This window comes from Miniopterus schreibersii (assembly GCF_964146895.1).
Source record: "Miniopterus schreibersii genome assembly, chromosome: 16".
NCBI classification, from domain to species: Eukaryota; Metazoa; Chordata; class Mammalia; order Chiroptera; family Miniopteridae; genus Miniopterus; species Miniopterus schreibersii.
Window position 1 is genome coordinate 2,514,633 of NC_138116.1, and position 14,210 is coordinate 2,528,842.

Consider the following 14,210-nt stretch of genomic DNA (forward strand, 5'->3'; position numbering starts at 1 on the left):
AGAGCAGCACCCATGGAGAGAGGCACTTGCAGGAGGAAACCGGGCATCCAGGCCTCACCACCGCTCTGCCCCATGACCTGCAGCCTCAGTCTCCCCATCTGTGAAGTGGACTCAGCAGTCTCCGATGTGTCTTCTTCAGAGGGACCGTGTGGGTGAGAGTCTTTGCAAACCGAGCCCAGGCAGAAGTCAGGGCTCCTTGCTACAGGAAAGGGCTTTTTCTCCCCCACCACCCCCTGGCTGCATGGGGTGAGTGAGGCATCTCGGACACACTCAGCCAGGAAGAGTCCCAGAAGGAAGCCACTTGGTGGAGCCCCTGATGGGATCCAGTCTGGGCAGAATCCGGATTCTGAGTGGTGTCCACCCACGCCTGGCCTTGAGGCTGCCCTGCCCCACGCCCACCCCGTGTTCCCTGAGTGCCTGGGCCCTAGGCTGAGCTCCACCCAGGCGGTGTCCTCGGTGCTGCACCCACATAGTCCCTCAACGTGGCCGATTCCTTTAGGGGACTTAAATTTCTTCCTGGGACAGGCTGATGAAGTTATTCATCGGGGAAGATGGAGAGGCCCGGGCAGTTCTCTAAGTGCCCCTGGTACGGGGTCGGAGGGGCAGGGCCTGGGTAACTTGCAGCAGCTCCCTGGCATGATGACTCTCCAATAATTCGTTTTTGAATCAGATAGACAGTTCAAGGCCCACGCACTCCGGGCAGCTTTGTTTATACTTTTTTACTCCCATTTATAGTCACCTTCTCCCAACAGCAAGGAAGATATTTTCTCCGGTGGGCGCTAACTCCTCAGGCCCGGAGGAAACTGCTGCTGAGCAGCTGGACGGGGCTCTCCCTGGTGGCACAGAGGCTCGGTGTCCCCTGAAACCAGCCGGCCTGCTAACAAAGCTGGTCGGGCCCTGCAGGGAGCGAAGAGGGCGCAGGGAGGCCCGGGACAGTGCGCGGCCCGTGGGTTTTATTTTTGTGGCTTGTTTGAACCCCGCAGCGGAGCAGGGAGGCGCGAGCCCGGGACACCAGGTCTCCGCAGCGCCCTTCGGAAGCCTGGGCCCACAGGGCAGCCTCTCCAATGCCAGGCCACTTGGAGCCCAGTCCTCTTGGGATGCGTGAAACAGGCATGAAAAGCTTGTGAAGCGCTAGCAGTTCCTGGGCTCCAGTGGGTTTAAATTTCAAGGACGACTTATTTCCAAGGAGACGCTAATAAACCGCTCACGGCTCCTCCCTGGGGGAACCTTCCAAAGGCTCCTTTACCATAAATAAGGTCCGCTGTTCACTCGTCAATCATCCCCACAAACGCGCGCCTCTCAAGTCCCGAGGGAATCGAACAATCCCGGGCGCCGTCGGCCTGCGCCCAGGGTCAGAAGAGGAACCCCACTCCGGAGACGGCCCGGTTTGCATTTGGATCATTTATTTCAGGAAATACGTTTTCAACACTTCGTTATTTATACAAAAAGACGGATTTCTCAGGAGGAGGCACATAGCAAAAGGCCACTGCGGAACATATCCCCCAGTGAAACTAAGGGTTTTTCGAGATCTGGCTACAGAAGGAAAGCGAAGGCGTCCCTCGGCGGACGCTGCGGAGCCCCCCGCAGCGCAGAGTCTGGGGGGCGAGCCCACCGGGGAGGCTGCCCCGCCCCGCCCCGAGGCTGGAGATGGACCCGTCCTTCAAAATCGTGGTTTTGGCAAAAACATGGCAAGTCGGCAAGTAAACTGATTCGCTGAGGTGTCCTTCCTCTGGTAGGTGGGGAGTGAACACCCAATGTGACAACACCCACGCACATGCGCACACACACACCCCAGGGCACACCTGCGGGCACGCCTCTGTCTAATCTCTCCCACTGTGCACTCGTGGATGGTCCCAGCCGGTCCCCTCATGGGGACAGAGGGTGAGGGAGCACATGGCCAGCTGTGGGCTGTGCAACCTGACTCCCCGACATTCCCTCTTTTGGAGTCTTTTTAATGGGCCCTGGGGTGCAGGGACCCAGGCACACTCAGGGCAACAGAAAGTTAAGGTCGCCTGGCCCCCCACCTCCCCGGGTCACAGCGCCAGTCAGGGCCAGGCCAGGGCTGAGTGTGCCTCTTGGGTGGCCGACTGGGCCTTCACTTAACCAGAGCACCTGGGCCAATGGACGTCCAGACAGACACACACACACAAGCACACTTGCTCAGTCACAGGGGGCAGGACGGGGCAGGGACCAAGGCCACTGGGGCCACTCTGAACAGACCAGCCACGGTCCACAGAGCCTCCCTTCCTTTGGGCACCTGTCCATCATTTCCTTGCTCAACTCCCCAGCAGACTCACTTGAACTCCCCAAAATTCAGGGGGAGGGGCGGGGGTGCATCTCTTTTCTTCCTTTGAGTCCTCAATCAAATCCCAGCGAGAGGAAGACACAGGGAGATTAGGACATACCTCTCTCTCCAAACTGTCCCCACTTCCTGTCCCGGGGGACAGCTGGGAGAGTCTGTGGGCTGAGTGGACGGCAGAGATAAAGGCACTTTCTGCTCCAGGACGGCTTGCAGGTGGGTGGGTGGCAGCCAGTGGTGCTCGCCACGTCTAAGCAATTGGCAACTTGCGTCTCACGGAATTAACTATTCTCCCCTTGGGGGGGACAAGGGGTTAGAGGGGGGCTCTCTGAGTTACGTGGTCTGAGTTACGGCCCAGGCCATGTAGGGAGGTGGAGGCAGGAAGGGGCTCCAGGTCCCCCAGGCTGGCTCCATCCCCTTGGGCACAACCCCGGCATGTTCCAGGGGCTGAGACAGCGGAGGGGTGGGGTGGGGTGGGGTGGGGAGCCAAGAGCAAGAGCAGGAGGTTGCTCCTCCAGCCCCCAGAGCTGGGCCTGGGGCGGGGGCGGCACCGATTCCGCGGGTCCTCTCCCAGCCCTCCCGGCCGCGGTCCAGCTCCTCCAGACCTCAGGGACGGCCAGAGCTCGGCCTCCACTCCAGGCCCCGTGGCGGAGCCAGTAACAATCACACTCAGGGGCACTAGTCATCTCGTCCTCGGGGGGCACCGTGGGGAGGGGGGGGAACGATGGTGAACGGAGGAAATGATATAAAATGAAACGGGGCAATGGGTGGGCTGGGGCACGGGGAGGCTGGGGCTGGGCCCCGGGAGCGGCGCATCTACATCTCCTCGGCTCCCGGCTCCTTGTCGTCCACACCGTTGGACATGTTGCTCTCGTGCAGGCGCTTCACGCGGTAGGCCTCGAAGTGGATGCTGCTGGTGATGTCCTTGATGTTCTGCATGTGCGTCCTGGGGCACAGGAGGGCGACGGGTGGCGGGGTGCCCACCCTGCTCGGCCTGGCCCTCCCCACCCCAACCCCACTGTGCTTGGCCCCCCCAGCCGGCGATTTAGGCCCATCACCCACCCCCACGCCCCGATTTAGGGTCCTGTGGGCGCCGAGGCTCACCTGATGAGGAGGTCCCGCAGGTATGCGAACTCGCAGTGCGTGGTGTTCTCAACTGAGGGGAGGAGGCAGAGGGGTCACTGGACGCCCCTCCCGAGCCCGGCCCCGCCCCGCCCCGCCCCCAGGAGCTCCGGTGCCAAGAGGAGCCAACGGCTCCAAGACAGGACAGAAGTTTTCCCAGGGTCCTCATAGAGGCTGCTGGGCTGTGGGAACTGCCCCCTCGCCGCCACCCTTATTGTTTCGCGGGGGCTGACAACGCACAGGTCACTGCATGCGGCAGGAACCGGGACACGACAGGCGAGCAGGACCCACAGAACCAGCCCGCTCGCTTCCCAAGTTCCTCGGTTTCCACGACTGGCGCCCGCCAGGCCGAGCTCACCACCAGGGGGCAGCAGAGGCGTGCCAACCGCTGTGCCACCCTCCCGGCCCCTCCCAGGCCCCCACTGCCCCTTTCAGGTTTCCAAGGTCTCCCTCCCAAACACAAAAAGGTCCCTAAGCAGCAAGATTTCAGGAAGAGAGGAGCTGAAAGGGGAGGGGCCGGGACAGGACACGCCCAGGGTAAAGCCTGGCTGCCTACGGGTGTGGACAGGAAACACCCGCCCTGACCCGGCAGCCAGCACCCACGCAGGCACCTGAGAAAGGTCGCTGGGCCTGCCCCCCTCCAGTCCAGTGCAAGTGGGCCCACGGATTCGAGGGCCTGGCTGGGCAGGTTTTCTGCCCGAGGAGGGACAGACACAGCTACAGGGCGCTGCGTGGATTTAACAGTAATCCATGTAAAACGAGCAGCCTGGGGCGTGCTCACTGCCTACAGTTTTCATTATCAGCTTCTTAGAGCATTCTCCCCGCAAAGCTCCAGTGGTCTCCGGACAATCTCTCACTTTACTGAAATCTTGGCACAGTACCCACTTTATGGATGGTGAAAACTGAGGCCCTGGGGGGTTGGGTCACTTGCTCAGTTTCAAAGAGCCAGGGTGGGGGCTGTGGCTGGGCCCCAGTGCATTCTCCTTCCTTCCCTACCCGGGCCTTTCAGTCAAGGAACAGAGAGCAAAGTGGCCCATTTTCACCTGTCCTTTCCCTCCCTCCATTCGACAAAGGGCGGAACAGAGAGGAGAAAAGTAATGAAACGCCCGGGTCCGTCCCACCTAGGATGTGTTATCACCTGAAGTGAGTGGAACTGTGTCCCCAAAACTATGTCCAACTCCCAACCCTCGGTACTTGCAATTGGGGAGTTATTTGGAAAAAGAAAGGTAGGCCCTAAAGCCAATGACAAACGTCTTTATAAGAAGAGGGGACGTCAGACACACAGAAGGCTGATGGCAGAGCAGAGTAGAGGGATGCGTCCACAAGCCAAGGACGTGAAGCACGGCCGACGGCCCCTGGGAGAGAGGCCTAGGAGATTCTCTCTCAAGCCTCCAGAGGGAACAGACCCTGCTGATACCTTGATTTTGGACTCTGGCCTCCAAAACTGTGAGAGAATGAATTTATGTTTTAAGCCATCCAGGTTGTGCTAACTGGTTACGGAGGCCACAAGACACTAAGAGGCGGAGGTCCCATGAATTGTTGCAGGGGGAGGGCCGTCTGGTTCTCAGAGCTGGGCAGAGCTATAGCCCAGCCCTTTTCCTAGGCCCAGAGAGGTGGATCAATTTGTCCAGGGTCACACAGCATGCCTGTGAAACATTAGCTCCGGACCCAGAACTCAGCAGTGCCCATTAGGATCTAATCCTTTCTCCCTAGAAACTGCCCCACCAGCGGAGATCCGGGGAGACGTGCAGCTCCATCAGCACCTGGCAGCCCCTCCGGGATGAGCCGCTTGCCCCTCCCGTTTCCCCAGTGGGTGGGGGGCAACCCAAGGGATGAGGCGCTTGGTGGGCAGAGGCGGCTCTATTTTGCTGGCCTGTCCAGCGGCCCTGGACATCAGCTGGGCTCTTACCTTCAATGGTGCCCCATTTGGTTTTCCTGCCAAGGATCCTTTTTCCGTTCACTTGGTACTCGTGGTCACTGCCCACCACGGCAAATGGGATCATCTCCTGGGGGAGGGGCCGGTGGCGCGGGTCACATGAGGGCCCCCGGGAGGCGCTGTCTGGAGCTTGGGGCCCCGCAGCCGAGAGGGCCGCTGTGGACACTCGGGCTGCCACCCCTACCAGCCCAGAGAGTGATGTTCTCATGGCTCGAGGCCATCCCGCCATTTCCCTCAGGCCCCTGGATGGGGCAGGAAGACCCCAGCCCACACCCTTGGGCGGGAGCAGAGCCCAGGGTGATTCACTCACTCGGAACTTCTCGTTCACCAGCCGGTCCTCGGCATCCTCATCAAACTCCTTCTGGGGGTACACGTCGATGCCGTTGGACAGCAGGTCGGCGGTGATCTGGGGGTGCAGAGGGGCGAGGTGTGGGCACCGTCCATGCGGCAAGCCGGACCTGCCCGGCGGTATCTGCCCTTGCCATGACCTCCACGGTGTCAGTGGCCCCAGGCTCGGGGTCAAGGGTGGGCTCTTGGGGGCTGGTGACCTTGACATTCTCCAGTTCTTGTGCCTCCCCAGTGGAGGGGCAGCTGCAGACCTGCCGTCCAGGAGACCTGCGACTGCCCCAGGGACTCGGGTCATTGTCCCAAGTGTCTCCTTGTCTTTCGGGACTGCTGGCTCCTCCGCTCCTGAGCTCTACACCTAGAATTCCTCTCTCACTGTGGCCCCGAATGCCTGCACGGGCCCCTCCTGCGGCCCAGGGCGCACCTGCTGTGTTAAACTGTCACCACCCTCTGCAGTGACAGATGCCCAGCACAGATGTTCAATCGCCGCATCCAGCAAACAGCCGTCATTTCTGCCCCGAGCACAGACCCAGGCCGTGTGCTGCACGGGGGCTTCTGATTCCTCCCCTCCACCGACAATCCCATTTTAAGGGGACTGTCCTGCCCTAAGCATGCTGGGAAAATCCCAGGCACCTGGGCCCGAGCGTGGGGATGAGATGGAAGTGCCTCCCACTCACGACCCTTGCGACAGAGGCTGTGCTGGTCCTAGTACCCGGGTTTCAAGTTCCCAGGTGGTCCTGACATGTGGCCCTGTTAAGAAGACGTGGCCCAGGGTTGCCCTCCTGCTCAGACACCCTCCCCACACAGCTGGCACCGGGGCCTTGGCAGAGGAAGAGGGGACCACATGTCCCTTGGGCAGAGACTGTCCCTTTCTGACTCTCTCTTCTAATAAAAACCTGGCCTGTTGTGTCCAACGGCTCTTACTGGCCTCACTCCCGCTGAGGGGTGAGGGCTGGGGGCCGGGTGGAGGGGGAGCCCTACCCGCTGTTTGAAGTAGACCCTCTCTTCCAGGGTCAGCGTGTCGGCCTTGGCGATGACCGGGACGATGTTGACCACCTTGCTTAGGCGCTTCATGAACTCGATGTCCAGGGGCCTGAGGCTGGAACGGGACATTGTGGGTGAGTGTGGCCAGGGGACAGCGAGAGGAACGAGGGAGGGTCACCCGCCTCCCTCAGGAGCCCGGTGCAGCTCAGGGACCGCCTCGGCCGACCTGGTCCTCAGGCCTCCACACCCGGGCTGGAGGGGAGGGCGGGACGCGGGGGGGGGGGGGGGGGCGGCGGGGCACCTACGAGTGGCCGGTGGCCGGGATGAAATACAGGCAGCAGTGCACGCGCGTGTCGGGGATGCGCTTCTTCCGGTTGATGTTGACCTCCTCCTGCAGGTATTTCTCGTACTGGTCGTTGATGAACTTCATGATGGGCTGCCAGCTGCGGTGCAGGGCGGGCCGGTCAGCCTGCACGCGCCTCCCGGCCCCCCGCAGGCCACGGGCCCCCGGGTCCCGGCCAGGGCTTCCAGCGGGTGTGCTGGGCCCGCGACTCTCAGCTTCACCTCAGACCCTGACCTCGGGGCGGGTGGGGGAAGGGCAAGATCCCCAGGGTTCCTCTGCTTCGGGCCAGAATCTGGGACCCCCCACCCCCCGCCCCAGGGTTTAGGAGCACCCCGCTAGAGCTCTTGCACCTGGAGGAGCAGCCCCGCGCCCGCAGGCCTGGAGCCCTCACCAGTTCTCGTTGTTGATGTGGTCCCCGAAGCCCGGCGTGTCGATGACTGTCAGCTTCATGCGGACACCTTTCTCCTCAATATCTGCGTAGACCACAGAGCCCACCCGGCTCAGGGGGTGGCCCAGGACCCCGACACACCCAGTGTGCCACCCCACCTGGTACAAGGAATCCCCGGCTGCCTGGCCAGCCCTGCCCCAATGAGGCCCACTTGGGGCACCCCAGGGTGATCAGCAATGACACCCCAGGTTACGCCAGGGACATGAGAGCCTCCACCGGCAGAAGTCCAGCAGGGGCTGTTGATATTTACCTGGGCGGCCCTGCTCATGATTTCTGGTGAAAAATGCAGTTGTCTCTATGAGCTCAGTCTGACTGGGGCCACAGGAGCCCCAGAGCTGACCCCTCAGGCCTGACCCAGAGTTAACATGCCCAGAGGTATTGCCTAGAGGTATTTCTGCAGGTTCCCAACTCAGGGGACCTGGGGTCCTGGCCCGGCACCCCAGCATCCAGCTTCAGGAAGGAGGGAGGTACGCCCAGCCCAGCCCAGCCCAGCCCAGCCCAGCCCAGCCCCACTCACCGTGCGTGATGGACTTGATCTCTATGGTCTTGGGGATGCGCTCCTCGGAGGCCGGCTGCTGCACCGACTTCCGGCTGATTTTGGATTTGAAGAGGGTATTGATCAAGGTGGACTTCCCCAAGCCGCTCTGCCCTGGGGGGAGAACGGGCTGTCGGCAAGGGTCGGCGGGGCACGGCGGGGCTCTGGCCAGGCGTTCACGGGCCCTGTGACTCAGCAATGTTGGGGCATCACCCCCAGCACCACTCAGTGGCGGGGCTCTGGTCAAGGAGAGCCAGGCAGCGGCCAAGCTCCCACAGCACATGGCCGGACCCAACACCTTCTGACCACAAGGGGCCCACTCAGCCTGTGCAGGTCTCAGGCTCCCTCCTGAGAGAGGCTGAGACGCAGAGCAGGTGGGAGAGACCGAGCGGGATTGGGGGGGACTGGCTCTGCAGGTGCAGCTCCACCCTTAGCTTCTGGACACACTGGATCCACATGAGGCTCAGAGGGAAAGCTCTGCCCAGAGCCTCCCACCCAGGACTCCAGAGGCAGGCTCTGCCTCCCCCATGGAGGGAGGTCTGTGAGCTTCAATGGTCCAACCACGGCCAGGCCGCCCACGCTGTGGGGTTCCGGTCCAAAGACCCGGGGGCCGGGCTCCCAGCCTTTGGAAACATCTAGGTTCAAGTGCTGGCATGCTCAGCACGCGGCCAGTGACCGCCAGCCTCGGTGAAAGGTCACTGGGTCACTTCCTCCTGGTGCAGGAAGCTCAGGCCCGCATGGGACTAGAGGCCAGGGCTCGAGTGGAAGCGAGGGGGACATTTCAGTAGAAGCTGAAAGGAGGAGCCCTGGTTTCCCAAGCGCCTGCCCAGCTAGGCCGCCCTCCACGAGCTCTTCCGGGGCTCTGAACGCAGGGGCAGTGGCCACTCGGAGGAGCTGGGACCCTCAGGCAGGCACAGGGATGCACACACAGTGCCACCTGCAACCAGTCCCGCAGGCCGGGTCTGTCCCCCCGTTACAGAAATGGGGACTGGGCCCGGGAGTGAGTGCTGGCCCACAGAGCCACCCCGGGGTAGGGGTGGGGTTGAGTGGCGCCCCAGGGGAGGAACCCACCAACCACCATGATGTTGAACTCGAAGCCCTGCTTCATGGCCTTCCTGCGCATCTGCTCTAGGATGGAGTCAATCCCCACATAGCCGAAGTCCACGGGGGCCTTCTCGTTCCGAGGTGCAGGTGCCGGCTTGAGCCCGGCGTCTCTGGGGGTGTCAGCCATGTCGCCAATGCAGCTGGGAGCTGCCTCGGTGGCTGCGGAAAGAAGAGCAGAGGCGTTAGGGGTGACGGGGGTCATCCGCAGGTGCCCACCAAGCACCTACATCCTCAGGTGGCTCCAACCATCAGCCCCATTTTTCAGATGGGGAAACTGAGGCTGCCCAAGAGATCCTCAAGGAACGCTGGAAGTTGAAGGCCCTAGCCACGGTGCCGTGTAAAAGGCACTGACCGTAGGCAGCCACGCAGCTTGGCCCTCTGAGCGCCACCTGACTCTCAGACCTGTCCCCTCTTTCATCTCTGTCTCCACCAGCCTGCCCCTCCCTAACTCCTCAGCACCTGAGCTTCACCCTGGAGAACTGCTCAGAGGAGGGCAGGGCCCGGGGTATCCAGGTGGGCCCCCCTCTCCTTCACCTGCCTCAAAGAGGCCGCACCACCTGCTGCAGACTCAAAGCCTCAGGGCCCCTCAGGTCAAGCAGCCTAGGCCAGGACAGAGGGAGGACAGCCTCATGAAAACGGCGGGGAGGGACCAGCACTGTCCATCCTGCCACTCCTGGGTGAAGTGAATTCAATCCCAGCTACCGGCCAATAGTCCTGGGGTGGGCGGAAGTGCCCAGTGGGCTCCCTGGAGGCAGAAGTACCTGTATGCAGAGCCACGCTCCCCCCCCCCCCCGCCCAGCGGTTCTGGAGCAAGCAGCCCCCTTCCCCTGGAGTGGACCCAGGTGGCCACCTTCTCTCTGCCGGCCCAGCAGAAGCGCCCCTTGCCCACAGGCCAGGGTGAGGTTTTGCTTTCGGGTCAGCTGCCGGGCAGGCAGGTGGGGCTGAACTCAGAATAACTCAGGCTTCCGCGGTCTGCAGGTCGGAACCTTCTGCCTTTCCACAGCCCCTCCCCCTGGCTGCCCTCGAGCCCACAAGCCCAGGTCAGAGGCTGGGGGTGGTGCCCGGAAGGTGCCCACTGGGGACATGAGGCACACTGTCCATCCAGTTTGGGTTCCCACCAGGGCCTGTGTCCCAGTGTACCCCAGACACACACCTTTACCGGGCCGGCCACTCAGCTGTCCCTGTGGGGCCTCTGCCAGGGTGGGCAAGCAGCCCCCAACCACGCCCTCCGACCACCCACTCCTGCCCTGGCCCCAGGAAGCCCACGACATAGGTGCCAGACCAGAGGTCACTGCCCAGTGGTCAGTAAACCGCGTTTCTACTTTCTGGGGAGATAACCAACTCTACCCCCCCCAGCCCCCCGCCAGCCCAGCACAGGGCTGCAGAGAGAGGAAGGCGACAAAGGCCCTGGCTGACCGATTCCAGAAACCCGGCGGTGGGCGATTTATCTCAGAATCAGTCACTCGCTTGCCTGTTTCACAAGGACTCCTATAAAAAGCCAGGGCGCACCCAGGGGTCCATGCTGCCCACCCCCAGGCCGGGGAAAGGCGAAGGACCAGGAGGGGGACCCACTGCCACCCAGGAGGAGGCTGAGGCCCACCGCTCGCCAGGGGGCCTCCTCCCTCTGATCCCAATTCAGAAATGCCCTCCCCGGGCCCTGCACCCTTAAATAAACACAGGCGAGAGCTGCTACTGGGCGCACATGCGGCTTTGGGGCCTCTGCCTGCACCCAGGCTCGGGGCCCCGCCCACGTGACTAGAAATTGCTTCCATGTGTCTGCGGGTCTGGGAGCCATTCTCCACCCAGCCCTCCGTGACCCTCCGCCCCCGCCCCCAGCAGTACTGGGGGGAGGCCCCAAAGCCCCTCACTACCCTGCGCGTCCCGGGAGCAGCCGCCCCAGCCGGCCCTGCCACAGGCCCACCACCCACAGCAGGAACCTGAACCAAAGCAAACATCCTGCCCACCAGGCCTGCTCGAGAAGTCATAATAAAACCAGGATGAGCCCATCCTCCTGCGCAGGTGGGGTCCGCTCCCACCTCTCGGGGAGCCCCGGTGGGCCCTCGATCCTGCCCATCCCGATGGCCCGTGGGCACAGTGACAGTAACACGAGAACTGCCCCCTGCCCGGCCAGGGGGAGGCTGCGGGGTCACCCCCAGGACCTCCACATGAAAGAGCGGAGCCCAGCAGGCAGGTTCGCCCGGACACTCTGTGGACCCTTTTCCCACGGAAGCCACCGTGCAGGGCTCAGGGCGCCAGGTGCTCCAGCTGGAAGGGACGGTAGAGACCGACGGCCCAGCCCCATCGACGCTCGGCCTCACTGTCCAACAAGGTGACTTCCCCCCGAAACACAACCCCCCGCCCCCCGCCCCCCAGCCCCCCGCAACCTCCCTTCTACTTTCTGTCTCTGTGAAGCTGACTGTCTAGGAGCCTCGCCTAAGTAGGACCACACAACACTTTTCCTTTCAGTCCGGCTCATTTCACTGAGCAGCGTCCTCAGGGCCCATCGACGCTGCAGCCGGGCCAGGGTTTCCTCCCAGCCTGAGCGACAGTCCGCGGCACCGGTGGAGCACCCCCGTGTCGGCTGGCCTGCCGCTGGGCGCTTGGGCTGCTGCTGCACCAACACAGGTGTGCACGTCTCCTTGAGGCCCTGCTTTCCTCTGGAATAAACCCAGGAGTGGGATGGCTGGTCACATGGTCACAGCACTTGTAACTTGAGGAACCGCCAACTCTTGTCACATGTGACTTCTGCATACTTGAAATGCAGCTAGTCCAACCGAAGAATTGAAATTTTTATTTAATTTTAACTCATACATTTAAATAGTTATACGTGGCCAATGGTAACTCGGCCCAGAGTTCTACTCCAACCTACTCCTTTTGCAAACAGGGAATCTGAGGTCCCCAGAGTGATATTTTCTGAAATGCCATTGGAACTGGTCAGGCCAACACGAGACCTTCGTTGAATTTAATCAATCCTGTAATTTCACATTCATTCTGAGATAGCTGATTAATATCTGTGTGTCCCCTACAGACCGTGAGCTCCAGGGGGGATGGCAATGACTTGTGTGGGTCCCCACTGGAGCTCCAGAGCCCTGTGGAGGAGGCGCTGGATCAGGACTCGTGGAATGAATGGGGTCCTGGGAGTCTCCCCTGGGCTGGGAGCAGGCTGGACCATAGTCCCCTTCACGATGGGCAGACCGTTGTCCACAGCTTCGCTCATCTTGACCTGTGACCCATCCACCTCCCCCAGTGACCCCTGCCTGGGACTGGGGCCTCACTCTTTCCCAAGGCCCTGTCACCTGATTTTTTTGTTTCACACCCAAATTTCATCAAGTGCTATTAATAGGAAAGGGAAGTTCTTAACAGAAAAACAAGAGGTTTCACATTTACGTCCAAGATCGCTACATCCTGCCAGCTCCCGAGGCTGTGGCGTGCTCAGTGATATCCCCCACTCCTAGCCCAGGGAGTGGCACAAAGTAGCTACTCAAGAAATACCTAAAACAGCCAACGGATGAATGGTTAAACAAAATGTGGTAGATCCAGACAGTGGAACATTACTCGGCCATAAAAAAGCAGTGAGGTCCTCACACCACGGAGGAGCCTTGAAAACAGCATGTGAGGAAGCAGCGAGGCGTGAAGCCACACGCTGTGGGACTCCATCGCTATGCAATGTCCAGAGCAGGCAAACCCAGGGGCAGAAAGCAGCCCAGGGCTTGCCAGGGGCCGGGGGAGAGGCAGTGGCTGCTTAATGCGTACGGGGTTTCCTTTAGGGGTGATGAGAATGTTCTGGAACCACACGGAGAGGAAGGTCCCGCGACACTGTGAATGAACTGCACACTCCAAATGGGTGAATGGGATGGGGTGGGAATTAGAGCTCAACAGCTGCTGTATTAGGAAAGAAAGGGAGACGCGGCGAGTGGAGTGGACTGAAAAGAACCCCACTGTGCCCCTGAGAGCCATGGGCTTGGAGGGCAGCCGAGGCCCAGACGCCGCACACAGGCCTGTGGATCTGGTGCCCAGGGCTGCCAGCAGTGCCCGCATGAGCAGCCCCTTCATCCCCCAGCCAGGGCAATTCTGGGGGCAGCAGACCAGCCAGATAACCTCTCTCTGCAGGTGCCCATTTTGAGCCCTGGCCCATCTGCCTCTCCTGGAAGGAGAGCCCTCGCCACCCACTGGCTGGTGACAGCTGCCCCTGGCCTGTGATGGAGCTGCCCGAGCTCTGACCGTCTTGGGGACCTGCCCCCTCCTTCACCACAGGCGCCTGCTGGGGCCTCTTCTCAGGATTTGGGGGTGGGGGGAAGGATTGGTCCCTAGAGCAAGGAGGGGAGGGAAGAGGCAGAGCCCCACCCAACCCCAACTGGTGACCTCGCTCTTCTGGGTGCCTTCTCCGGGGCTGAAATTCACAGCCCAAGCCAGCGCCATCTGAGGACATCTGCACCAAGGGACACATTCTCCCCAACCCCAGGCCGTGCCAAGGATGACAGGATCGGATCGCGGTCTGCGGCTCGCTGGGACCGGGGCCGTGGGATGCTTATCTGGCTGGGAGGCAGCCTTAGAAAGGAGCCAGCTATTGGGGGGATGCCTCTCGGTTTGGGGAGCTCACACATCATCACAGCCCCTGGCCAGCCGTGGGGAGGGCCCTGCGGCCCAGCCAGCTGGAAAGGAATTGTGAGCATTTTAATCTCCACAACCTCTGAGAAAAGGCGGCTGAGGCCAAGCTGGGCTGGAGCTCTCCAATACCAGCTACCAGGCTCAGCATGGGGTCTCGGACTCCAGGGGCCTCTCAGGGTCGGCGACAGCTCTCCCAGGACACTGGTGCTGATGCGGGCAAAGCCTGGCAGACCAGCTGCCCCAGCCAAAGCTCCCGGAGGGACCCATGCGGGACAGATTGTCAGCAGGCCCGTTTAAGCTCCACCTCCAGGGGGCTGCCCGGTTGAGCTGACAAAACCCACAGGGGCCTCAAAGACGACACCCCACCTCTGAGACGAGTGGCTGAGCGAAGGGAGAAGCTGCTGTGGGTAGACCTTGGAGAGGGAACTGCCCTGGAAAGAGATGTTAAAGAAATGCCTACACACAATAATGACAGAAAAAGATCCC

At 61.6% G+C, this 14,210-nt stretch overlaps 1 protein-coding gene across 5 annotated transcripts in view; it reads right to left on the reverse strand.

Annotated features, from left to right (window-relative positions):
• Positions 1-1,385: 1,385 nt before the first annotated feature.
• The window catches only part of SEPTIN9 (septin 9), a 118,799-nt gene continuing 105,974 nt past the window's right edge, over positions 1,386-14,210 (reverse strand). For 4 of the 5 annotated variants that reach the window (XM_081161044.1, XM_081161046.1, XM_081161045.1 and 1 more), the window contains 9 exons: positions 9,084-9,275; positions 7,995-8,126; positions 7,421-7,502; positions 6,992-7,129; positions 6,684-6,801; positions 5,668-5,763; positions 5,331-5,427; positions 3,404-3,455; positions 1,386-3,245 (listed from right to left, as the gene is read on the reverse strand). In XM_081161044.1, the coding sequence (XP_081017170.1) occupies positions 3,116-3,245; positions 3,404-3,455; positions 5,331-5,427; positions 5,668-5,763; positions 6,684-6,801; positions 6,992-7,129; positions 7,421-7,502; positions 7,995-8,126; positions 9,084-9,275 (1,037 nt within the window). In that variant the 3' untranslated portion in view covers positions 1,386-3,115. The remainder of the gene's footprint in view (positions 3,246-3,403; positions 3,456-5,330; positions 5,428-5,667; positions 5,764-6,683; positions 6,802-6,991; positions 7,130-7,420; positions 7,503-7,994; positions 8,127-9,083; positions 9,276-14,210) is intronic. The other variant, XR_014000474.1, reaches the window with a different exon arrangement.